The sequence below is a fragment of the Protopterus annectens genome, chromosome 2.part1 (assembly GCF_019279795.1).
Source record: "Protopterus annectens isolate FY-2018-M chromosome 2.part1, PAN1.0, whole genome shotgun sequence".
Taxonomy (NCBI): Eukaryota; Metazoa; Chordata; order Ceratodontiformes; family Protopteridae; genus Protopterus; species Protopterus annectens.
The window spans coordinates 1,129,531,903-1,129,545,126 of NC_056729.1; the positions used below are offsets into that span (position 1 = coordinate 1,129,531,903).

The 13,224-nt window shown below is 38.5% G+C and overlaps 1 protein-coding gene across 2 annotated transcripts in view; it reads left to right on the forward strand.

Moving 5' to 3' along the window:
* TFAP2D (transcription factor AP-2 delta) overlaps window positions 1-5,557 on the forward strand; it is a 129,461-nt gene extending 123,904 nt beyond the window's left edge. For both annotated transcript variants that reach the window (XM_044062669.1, XM_044062668.1), the window contains one exon: window positions 2,329-5,557. In XM_044062669.1, the coding sequence (XP_043918604.1) occupies window positions 2,329-2,548 (220 nt within the window). In that variant the 3' untranslated portion in view covers window positions 2,549-5,557. The remainder of the gene's footprint in view (window positions 1-2,328) is intronic.
* The last annotated feature ends 7,667 nt before the right edge of the window (window positions 5,558-13,224 follow it).

Genomic DNA, 13,224 nt, shown 5'->3' on the forward strand with positions numbered 1-13,224 from the left:
ATAAGCGTCAGCCACAGGAATGTGCCTGGGTCAGCTAGCTATGTTCATATGAGCTATATAATCCTACCCATCCATCCTTGCATAAATTTATTTTCAATGTCGCCTCATAGCAAGATGTTGTTCCATTCGGTTCTCAGCTAGAGCATCTTCTGTGTGGAGGCATATGTGAATGGGGCATGCCTTCGTTGAAGGTTGTGCGCCAGGGCTGGTAACCCTGTACGTAAAAATCCACTACCAATCATTAGCGGACCGGAGTTTTGCTGTGGCAACCCCTAACCGGGAAAAGCCGAAAGACATAAACAAACAAACTGTATCCAATTCAAGTTTAATGGGCGCTAGAATCCATCTTGGAAAGCAATGCACATATGTCGGGACCTAGTCCTGGATGGGACATTGGGCCATCACAGAACACACACACTTATATACATACGAAGCACATATCTAGGGAAGATTTCAAGATTAACTAGTTTGCCTACTTGCATCTCATTGTAATGTGGGTGGGAGGCAGAGTAAACCCAGACAAAAACTGAGACCATATGGAAACTCTGCACAGAAGGCATTCCGCATGAGAAAAAAACTGTAAACCAAACATTATGCAGCAGTTCTAAAAACTCTTTTTAACCTAAGTTAACAACCAGACACATTTACAAAGTGATATTCTTGAGTGGTTATCTTCAAGCTTTGATTGTCAAGGAGAAAAGACTATAGCATTACGTTTCCGAGTTTTCTTCTGGCACTATCTGCGTTCAGTTTTTCTTCTGGCAAGTTTTTGAGTTTTACATGATTTGAATCCATGAAGCTTTTCTTGCTGTAAATTTGTTGAGTTTATATATGTTGAATTGCATCATATAACAAAGCAATGTACAGTATTGTAATGTTATTTAAATTTAAAACAGTGTAAGAAACTTCTCTGTGTGGAAGATTTTCAGTCCGTATATTTCTAGTTAATCACTGTATATTAATCAGATCAGATAAATAGTAGTAGAAGTAGTGAACTTAAACTCATCTTAAGTCAAAACAAAACCAAAACAAAAAATAATAATAGAAAATATATAATTATACAGCATTACTAAGTATTCGAAAGTAATCCAAGCAAGGCAAACAGTCTGTTTCCAGTCGAAATCCTTTATTAAGTACACAGACAAGCGATCCAAGTAAAACAAAAATAGAGTAATAATTTCCTCACAAGCTTTCTAAATTTATATATATATATATATATATATATATATATATATATATATATATATATATATATATATATACTTTTTATCAGGCATGGGAGTGGTTTATTGTGCTGTAAAACAAAGTGTTATTGGTACACATGTTAAATTCACATCCCTTCTCCCATCAGTGTGACATTCTAGCTGATCCTGCCCTACTTAGTAGCTGTCATAATAATATATAACCCTTATGTACTTTAAATAAAATTTATAATGATGTGGTACCTCTTATTTAACCAGATTATTAAGTAGATTATTAAGTCTGTGATTTTATCCAAGACAATATACTACATGGCTGGAAATTTATCAACCTTAGTTCATTTGGCAATCAAAAAATATATATAAATATATACATATACATTTTGCATGTAAAAATCAATTTCTATTGTCATAACCTATTTTTAACAAAGATCGCTTTCATCCTTCTAGGCTTCTTCAGGTCTGTGTACAAGAACCCTACAAACAATCTATAAAAATATATATAATTGTATAATTAGTATTGTTATTACACATCATTTTGAATAAAGTGGAAAAAAGAACCAGGAAAAAAATAAAAATAAAAAATGTATGTATGATAATGGAAACAAAATATACACTTAAATTACAACTGATTTAAAATGGTATTTAAAACCAACTGGTAGAATAAAATAAAATAAATAAATAAATAAATAAATAAATAAAATTAGTCATGTAAACAATGTGACAATTTTCTAAGTTCCAGTGCACTTTTAGTTTAGTCCAGGCTTAATTTAAAAGATGGAATGAATAGGAAGGAGAACATGTTAGTCGTTTCAAATCTATCTTAGTGTAAAGAAAAACGTTCCTCACATGATCAAAAAACTAATACTGAATTGATGACTCTTGTATTATGAAGAACAAAATAGTGTCTTGTGTACAATACAATGCTTTCAGATTCAGCAATAATGTAGATATTTTGTAAGGCAGCAATGATTAAACTTATTTTCCTTCAGTTATTTTGCAGTTTTGAATTTAGTAGCAGTTTCAATAAATGTTTTGCAGTTCTCTTCACATGTGATATATTTTCTCAATTTTCTGCAGCTGGTTATTGAAAATATAGTGTATAAATGTACGTTTGTTTGTTTTTCAGCTTAATTACTCATGGTTTTGGCACTCCAGCAATCTGTGCAGCACTTAGCACTTTCCAGACTGTTCTTAGTGAAATGCTCAACTACTTGGAAAAACACACCACAAACAAGAATGGAACAACAGGTGAACTCAGCCAGGGCAATGTTAATTCAGACAAAGTAACCCTGAGAAAAAATTCAGAAGTCAGTGTAAAGGACAGCAAGACAGAAAAGTCAGAGTAAGCTCATCGTCTGGACAATGGCTACCTTTGTATTTTACAGGCCACTTTAATTGCAGCAGACCGACTGCTATGAAACAGAAGTATTATTTTTAGACGGTTATTATTTTTTTTATAGAAATTCTTCCCTTATACAGAATGTATTTATTTATTTATTAACTCCAGTAATCTCTTACATTGTTGTCTGAAAAGGGAATAGAATATGAAGTATATGCAGCAGACTGAAAGATGAAACTTGGTGGGGGTATTAATCCAGTGCATTAGAAAATTCAAATCATGTTACAGAAATTTTCATTTTAAGAGATAATATATACAATATTTTTTCATCTGTACTTAAGTTAATGACTGTTAGTAGCTTTACCCTTATAATGAATTGAATTTTCCTTTGGTTCATTGTAAATTATGTATTTATGTGTCGCACTAAAAGCATAGACTTGCACAAGGCCTTACAGCTGATGTCTACTGTCTCTTACCCATTATATTATTTAGATAACAGCAACATAGAATTCTCCCAAAAAAATCACCCAGCAAAAGAAATTTCAGCTGGTGGTTAAATGACAAAATGTGCTACTACTTGAAAGTATGGGCTTCAGCAAATGGTCACTAGCAACAAATGCAAATAAGCCATACTATTTCATAACATTTTGAAGTTCTAACCAATACATATACCAAAACTACACTTTTCTGGTGCAAATAAATGAATGGTTAATTGTGTGGTTTTGAGTTTTTTTTAAGTTTTTTTTTACCACACTGACACACTACATTTAAATTTTTCTTGGTGCAAATAAATGCAAAACTATATGCAGTCAGAATACTGCACTCATATGATAAAATATATTAGTAAACAAAAATATACTTCTAAACACTGGATATGAAAAAAGTAGATTAAAAATTAAAGAAAACAGTTGTCTGCTTTCAACATTTGATACTGCTTGGCATAACTTCTACACTTGGAATTCCAGATTCAGTGTGTAATTCATGAATTTTCCTAAATGCACATTTTATATTTCAGAAACCAGTTTCATATTATGGTATATACTGCATTAATTTTATAACACAAAACTGAATAACTAAGTAGTACAAGCACTATTACATCTGTTAACAGGAATAAGCATCATAAATTGCTTTTAATAGCTTCAAAGGTATTCATTTATGGCAGGAATTGTACTACTTTTTAAGAGTTTCTTTGCCATTATGTGTAACGTGATATACGTCAGTGAAGAAACTAGGAAATCATCAGGTTGATAAACTCAGAGATAACATTCAATGTGATATTTGATCATGTTTTGGTTTCAACTGGTCATCCTTATGGATATGATTATTTATTTGTTTGTATGTTTATTTATTTGTGCAGTAGCCCAATTGTAGACTGGTGGTCACACCAAGTATAGAAAAGGAAGGTTATTGTATTGTGTTTCTTTGGATTTAAAGCCATGGTTTAAATGAATATGTCCCCACATTCAAATTACTTCTATTCTATCAGCATGTAGACAGTAAAATGAATGATATCACAACAGTAAGAGTATGGTGAGCTTTGGTGAATTTCCGATTAATCAGTACAACTGGTTCTGTTTCAAGTAGAGCTCTTCTTAATTTTTATCTAAATTCTATCTAGTCAAAATAGATCTGTTAGTCTGCAAGAATCCACTCTTATCAGGGCTTCCATATACTTCCTGGAGTCCCAGTTCTATGGGCACTCCATTGCCAAGTTTAACTTTCTGATGTTGAACTCCTAATCACTATTTTTATAGAAAGTCATGGTGTTTTTTTGTTTTTGGACTTACAACCCTGCAGAAATACCTTAACTTGTTCTCAGTGAGTTGAATCCCAAATAGTTTAGTTCAACAAGCTGAATCTTCATCAAGTCAAATTTTGAAATGTCATTGTTGACGTCTTTTGTCTCAAAGAGCTGATGACAAATTGTCAAGTCTTGCAAAAGGAGCAGCCTTTGTCCACATTTTGTCAAGTTTATTTTGGCATGCTGCAAATCAACATATTATAAAAGCACTTCAGCATAAACATTAAAACTGGGTGAGAAGAAATTATTATTACATAGAAACAAAACTGAGTTTATGTACCTTGAATTATTTCATTGGTTTATCATATTCTTGCTGAGTAATGTTTACTGCATGTTTATTTACATTTATTCCCAATATTTTAAATTCTAATGCTGGATGTATACAAACTAGAACATGCAATGGTACTCACTCTATAAGACTTCTGTAGTTCATATTTATACAAATCTCTTAGGAGGAAAATCTAACATGATATACCTTAATGTAAAACTTAGCATATAGAGCAATATAACATAATACATTTTACAATAACCCCTGAAATAAATAGCATAAAGAAAGACAGGTGACATCACAGTATGATAATGCATGATCATTTAAATACACTTTTCACGCAGTCTGTGTCTTGAAGGAGGTGAACTCCAATCAAATAGGATCTGCTGCTATCTATGTGAAATGGAAATACATGTGAGTAAAGATAAATAGTAAAACAGAGCACAACTATCATTTCACAAACTGCATTAATTTCATAAAATGGAGGAGAAACCAACTACATATGAGTACAGATGTTCCTCCAGTTTCATATTAAGCTACTATATAATTTTAAGTACTGCTAAACATGCATTGAAGGAACTTTAAATCACATGTTTCAAAAGTGAAATGAGAGCTTCCTCACCTAGTTTCTCATTCTGAAAATACCAAACTGTAGATTACCTTTTCCACTGAAGAAGTGCCATGAAGATGAAGGGGAAGTACAGAATAAAAAAAAGAAACTGTACTTACCTGCTCATTCAATATTTTACTTTCTTTTCTAGCAAATTACAGGAAATGTATATATAAAACATGCTATTATACAGGCTTAAATTTGTTCCAGATTATAAATATGTAAATCCCGTTTAAACATATTACAGAAAGATTTTTTTGTATGATGAAATATGTGGTGATTGTAACTTATTGTATGTAAAGACTTGGTCACAAATAAAAGAATCTCTTATTTATTATTTCTGGTTATGTATCTGAAAGTAAAATGCATATTTGTACATCTATATCTTTGTGCATTTCTTTTGTATAAAAAGCCTACATGTTTTTGTTTGACAAGATTGAGTTCAGACTAATGCTATTAATTAAATTGATTTTCACATATAAAGACAGAGTAGTACTGAGTACAGTAACCCAGTTGTGTATCATGAAGGTAAATTAAATAACAGTTAACATGAGAAGTTTATTATTACATTTAAATAGCAATCAAAACAGCATAGTGGAGGCCTATCATGTTTTCAAATCACCCTTCCAACCTCTGTGAGGGCCCACAGGTACTTGGATGGAGAAAAAAGGCTTTTGGACATCATTTCTCAGCTTCCATCCTATGCAGCCTGTAAAAGAGTTCAAGTAGGTCTGGTTATAACTCTGAAAAGGATTAGTATCATGAATATGTGATGCAGGCTGATCTGCTAATTCCATAGTTTGACTAGCTATTGGTTTTTAAAAACAAAAAGACTAAAAAGAGACTTATCCCAAGGCATGAATAAATAATGAAGCTACCCTGAGATGGAACACTAAGGGATAAACATTCCCCTGGACTCAGCAAGCTGTGCATGATATGCAGGAATAGTGCAAGAGCTGCTGTACTCAATATGGTCGTCGAGCGATCCAGAATAGAGCTCCCGGCGTGTGCATGAGCACTCCTACACTATTCCTGCACGAACGCAGCTCCTGTAAGCTAATTACCCCATCTGCTGGTGAAAAACATGCAGATGAGGTGAATTAGTGATCCAGGAAGCATGCAGGCATCTGTGTAGGAATAGTGTAGACTGCAGAAATGTATTCAGCTAGTAGATGAATACATTTTTGCAAACTACAAAACAGAGGTATAACAGCTCATACAAAAGCATGTATTATAAGGGTTAGGCATGCCAATGGCCAAATATGTGGCCATTGGAGTGAAAAGTAGAAGAAATATTATAAAATTATAACTTTTTTTTTTTTGGCCGATGCTGGCCGTTTAAGCATAGGGCAGTGGTGCACCAGCACGATCGGGCCGAAAATACCAAAAAAAGTGAAATAAGCCTTTATCACACAATTCATGATTTTGCCATTATAGTCAATGGTATGCATATGAAAGCAATACTAGGGAATAGTGGTTGCTAAGGGGAAAGGCTCAGTTTGAGTGTAGTTACTAGGAATTAGCAGTCAGTCCTATGCGAATGAGGGGAGTTATACTGCATCACAGGTTGGAGGGGAAAATTTCTAAGTGTCAGACTGCACCTAATCGTGTAGGTGCTCTAATACCATTGTGTAGACAGGAGGAGCAAGGAACAAGAAAAGTGGGGTGTGTCATGCTTGCTGGAAGCACATTGGAGCCCTGTTGCCTGGTGTCTACTTAGCTAAGCACAGCTCGGAGAGTGGGTGCGTCTGAGGCTGTGTACTCATACTCCATGAACTGAGGAGAGTGTGCACATGCAGGGGAGGGACAAATCTTACACTACCAACAGGTTGAAAGAGGAAGGGTAGAAGGAAAAGGCAAAGGAAGTATTGGAACAAGGGAAATGCTGTACAAACCAATATGGGAGTCTGCAACCCACAACTGGCCAATGAAAGCACTCAAATAATACAGATGACAGGTGGCTGCAGAGCTGAAGATGGGAGGACATGTAAAATAGAATTAAAGGGCAACAGCACAAAATAAAGGTGAACTGATGTAGAGATCAGTACTATGGGAGTCTTGCAACTCAGAATGGGCCCTGCAAATATAATATAGCTGGCAAGTAGCTGCAGAGCTGTAAATATGAGGAGATTCAAGTAAAAATTAATTACAGAAAGGGCAACAGCAGAATAAAGGCAACCATTCACAAATCACCAGTAATGTGTCTAACACTCACAGTGGCTAAATCCAAGCAATGAGCAAGTAAGCTGGCATCTGGAATGAATCAGAAACAGTGAATCTGACAGGCCGCAGTAGCATCACACCACTAGAAGGTATAGAAACACCCCTCAGTCTACATTTCCCCACAAACTCTGCACCCTTGGAATAACTCTGGGAATTTAAACTTACAAAATGCTAGGGGCTGCCATTGGTTGGATACATCATCATGTGATAGAGGCTGACGGTGGTGAGGAGGATAATGCTGCCAACCTCTGCAGACCCAGGAGGAGGAGAGTGTTCAGACCCAGGGTGTCCTATCAGGGGCTACATGACCTAGAGATTGTAGAGCATTACAGGGTGGACAGGGACATACATCAGCAAATTGTGGAGCTGTGCCGGCATCGCCTCTCATCCAGAACAAACAGAGGGGAACCCATCCCAGTGGATACTAAGGTATGTGTAGCCTTAAGAATACTAGCTACAGGTACTGTCCAAACACCTACTGGGGATATCATGGGAGTGTCACAGGCATCTGCATCCAGAGTACTCCATCAGTTACTAGATGCCATGCTACCACATGTTCATGAACACATCCACTTCCCTAACACCTGTGAGGAATTCACCAGCAATATGTGTCTCCTCCACCATGTAGCTGAATACCCGCAGGTACTGGGTGCCATAGAACACATGCACATCCACATCAATGCATCACCAGGTGAGTGGGATAGGGTCTACATCAGCCGCAAGTGCTTGCCTTCCATCAACTGCCAGTTTGTGTGTGATGCCCAGGGAATTATCATGCAAGTGTGTGCTGGCAGCCCTGGAAGTTATCATGACTCCCACATGTGGAATTCCTCACAGCTGTATCAGGGGTTTGCCATGGGGAACATCCCAATTGGCCACCTAGTGGGGGATGCTGGCTACGCACTGGAGCTGTTGCTGATGACACCCATCAGAAATGTACACACCCCCGAACAAGAATGCCATAATGAGGCACATGCACAAACCAGGATCATTATAGAGTATCTGTTTGGGATGCACAAGTCACGGTTCCACTGCCTTGACATATCCAGTGGAGCCTTGCAGCACTCTCCAGCTACATGTGGACAAATGTTCTCAGTATGTGCCATGCTACACAGTATGATCCTGCGGAAAACAGCCGCAGCATGAACAACAGGGAGAGGGGACACACAGCCCACCACCACTGCCAAGGTCACCACAAGCACAGAGGGACTCTGAGGAGGAACTTCCTGAGCCTGCTCCTAGAGGCAGACAGAGGCGTGCCCAGTATGCCATGCCTTGGCAATGAGGCAATGCATAGCACATACACTGACACCGTAGGTACCCAGGGACCGATACCTCTTTCTCTGACTCACACATACAGTAGAAGGGATGCCAAACATGACACTACCTGTACTTTACCATGTATAGGGAGTGTACTGCATGTGTCCTACATAGTCAGCCTTCCATCACCATCCTCAATACCACCCCAGGCACAAGGTATGTCACCCTAACTATCAATTACTGAATAGAGTACTATATTCTGATAGTTATATCTATGCTATGGATGCAAGCATGCAAGGGAATAGGTTAGCCAAATGGGATATCAGCAGATAGCTGACAGCTATATGGGAAAACATGAAATCCATAACCAATACTGGTGTCACCATACTAGGCAGTAGTACTCAGGGTGACAACCCCCACTGCAGTACATGTGGTGGCTCGACTAACTGTGGGTGGCCACAGGTCATACACATGGATGTCAATGAGCATTCCCATTCCCACCCTCCAGCCTCACCCAGCAGGAAAAGTGTAGATGGCCAGAAATAAAGGTCGGGCAAAGCTCCACAAATGCTGGCAATGGTGAACATCCCCCCCCCCCTTACAGACCTACACAGACATACCACAACAGGTCTGGCAGTTGCAGTATAATTCTGAAGAATAAGATGTCTGAAACTGAAATGTATGTCATTACAATCTAACTTGAGTACTCCACTGATATACCTCCAATCAGAAAGATAGGGCACAATACAATACTAAATGGAATCAAACAGAGTTATAACTGAAACACCAGTGCAGTCAGTGCAAATGTGGAAAGTTGTCAGGTGTGCCCCCCAACCCCATGTATAAATGGCAGTAACATGTAAGTATGTAGAGTAATATCAGTGGAGCACAGATTGCCTGAGCTGTCCCAATCAACATGATAATTGGTGTATGTCCACTATATGCAGGGGTCAGTGTGCCAATCTTTTGTGAGTGTTTAATATTTTCTGGAAGTGGACAGCATGTAGGCCTGGATGTTGTGTCTCAGTGGCCTAGGTACAGTACTGTGTTTGACAGGGCCATGTTCCAACAACTGCAGTGCCAACCAATCTACTTCTCAGCTAGACCTATGTTACCAGTTGTACACACTCACTGTCCAGATGTCAATATGTGTTACTGTCAGAAAGCTGGACAGGCTATGAACAGGGGTCCATACATAGAAACAGTACACAGATGGAAGAACTCTACGCAGTGCCTAGAAAGTAACTATGAACTGCACACACCTTTGGAATTAAATATAGAGGTTAGCATCACATTAGTTGTCTGTCTAATTTGGAATACTGGTTGTCTGCCCAATCACTGGCAGCCCACATAAACCACAGTACTGAAGTAATGACACACTGCTGATGTCCACATACAAGGCAGGAGAAGGAGAAGATCCCAGTCATATCTGTGTGTCAGGTGCCATAAGCTTCCATATCACACATGCACTCAGTCCACCAACCCCAATAAAAGCCACAGGTATTTCATCAGTCATATCCTTGATGTTGGGAATGATGTCAGAATCAGCACATGTCTTTTATGGAATACACACAGGATGCAGCATGCTGACATGGCGTCCCATGCAGGTGTGTCCCTAGCCATAGGCAGCACCCTGTACACATCCAGACTGATGCATCACTATGAACTAGAAGGATTACCAGGAATACCTCACCTACTTGCCCATGTCACCCCAGGGAAGTCCACTGGCTTGCAGCCTGGTAACATATGAGTGACAAAATGCAGTGGCCTGCATAACTCTCATGTGGCCTACAGGCCTCTGGCAAATGGTCATGGCTCACCCATAGTGCCATCATATGCTTCACCCATAGTGCCATCATACAGAATGTCCTAACTAAAAACATAACACATTAAACAGAAAACAAATGCAAGGCCATGCTGTCAAATGCCAGTAGCATGCCTCTCCATGTCCTAGTCCAAGAATTGTGGACCAAGACATAAATACTGCTGTGACAAAGGTCAAACTATAGAAATGCATCTGAGATATTGTTACCATACTGTTGGGAAAATGATAGAATTACACGGGGCATAAATTCATGGATATAATGGAGTGTGCGAAGTCTGAAACTCAAATGTCTGTTCATACTTCCCCCTGACTGCAAACCCATAAATGCATAACCACAAACCTGCTTGTAAACCACAATATGAAGGGAAATCCACCATATATACAAGTCCTGCATTTGGATAAACTGACCAAATCTGTACTGCTGAGAGTTATGCCCACACCAGGATATGGACATTCAGTTAAGTTGAGAAATGTACAAGAAGGGGATCCCCAGCCAGCTTAGCACCAAGGTGCTGGACCATTTACACAGACCCATCACTCAATTGTCTGTAGCAACCCCTCCACAATGGCAGGATTGTCCCTCAATGTCTAGTCTTCGCCTCACAATATTGGTCTGTGCTGCATTGCTCTTGTATTTCCCTCATAAACAACTGTGAGCAAACAATGATATCTGTCAGTAGTTGATGACACAATGCATTACACTGTAAAACAGTACATATGTCCAAAAGTCTATGCTAAAACAGAACATGTTGCACAAGCAACACAGACAGTAATAGGAAATGTAGTTACACACAGTATTTTCCCATGTTTGGACCAATTGTATCGCCATATTGTCAACCTATCTACAGATATCCTGAAAAAATAGCTTGCTAGGTGTAGCTGTAGCACACAAAACCATGGACTGGAGTACAACTCTCCCTGAAATGGATTCCCACAAGCAATACAGAAGGTCATACTGGATATGCTCCCACACTTAGACAATGGATCCCTACACGCAATACAGAAGCTCATACTGGGCATGCCTCTACACTTAGAGAATGGATCCTCACATTCAACATAGAAGGTCATAATGGGCATGCTCCTACTGTCTGACACCACAGTGGACCATAGATATCTGTTATCTGCAGATGTCTGTGCAAACACACCAAAATGTGAACTGATTGGTCTTCACACACACACACACACACACACACACACACACACACACACACACACACACACACACACACACACACACACACAGGACAGGAAAACCCACAGCCAGCTGTAGGTGGCAGATATGTGGTAAGTCCACATCTGTTTTGTGTGATACGCACACATATCTAAGGCCAACATACTACATTAATTCAAACATACACACACACATACACATGGGGAAGAGAGACACAGACAGTGAGAGAGACAGTACCATTATGAAGCCTTTCCCACCCAGTACACATCCCATAGTCCACTTTACACTATCTGCTGATGTATGTCACCTTAGATGTACCTTCAGACAAGCCTCAAATCTGTAAGCTCAATAGTGCATGCGGTAAATCCATAACTTACTAAAGTAAATAAGTAGATAGGTAGGGTTTCGAATCTTGGTCCTAGTAACTGTGTGTGTGTGAAGGAATTGCTGTTTTACTCCATCTCCACCCAGTAAACACCCCATTACCTAATATCAGAACATGTGCTGCAGTCAGTCACGGTATACATTCCTTTTGTTAGCCCTCAGTCTTATAGGCTCTGTTATGCTTCTGATAACTTTGTAACAGTAGAGTACCAATAACTATTTATGTAGCAATCCTAATCACAGTCTTGTCAAACGGAAAGGTGTGTTTGTGTGTGTGTTTGTAGGTGAATGATTTTGAGGCCATTCCCATGCATTCCTTTTTACATTGCCTTCTGTTATCACTGTTGCTGATGTCACTCACCATTAAGGATACCTTTGACAGCTCTCAAATATGAAAGCTTTGTGGTGCATCTGATAAATGTGTAATACTGTAGTGCAGTAAACTATGTAGGTAGGAGTTCTAATCTCAGTCCTGACAAATGTGAGAGTGTCTGTAGTTATAGAGACATGATTTTTGAGCCCATTGGCACTTACTACACTTCCTTTTCCCCACCTTTATCATTGCTACTGATGTCACTCACTGTTAAAGATACCTTTAGACAGCTCTCAACTATGTAAGCTTTGTGGCATGTCTGATAAATGCATAATACTGTAGTGCAGTAAACTAGTTATGTAGGAGTTGTAATCTCAGTCCTGGCAAATGTAAAAGTTTGTGTGAGAGTGTCTGTAGTTATAAAGACATGATTTTGAGCACATTGGCATTTACTACACTTCTCTTTCTCATCATTTATCACTACTGCTGATGTCACTCACTGTTAAAAATACATTTGGACAGCTCTCAAATATGTAAACTTCATGGCGTGTCTGATAAATGCATAATGCTATAATGCAGTAAACTACTTAGGTAGGAATTCTAATCTCAGTCCTGGCAAATGTAAAAGTTTGTGTGAGAGTGTCTGTAGTTTTAGAGACATGATTTTGAGCCCATTGGCACTTACTACTCTTCCCTTTCCCCTCCTTTATCACTGCTGCTGATATCACTCACTGTTAAAGATACCTTTGGAGAGCTCTCAAATATGTAAACTTTGTGGCGTGTCTGATAAATCCGTAATACTGTAGTACAGTAAACCAGTTAGATAGT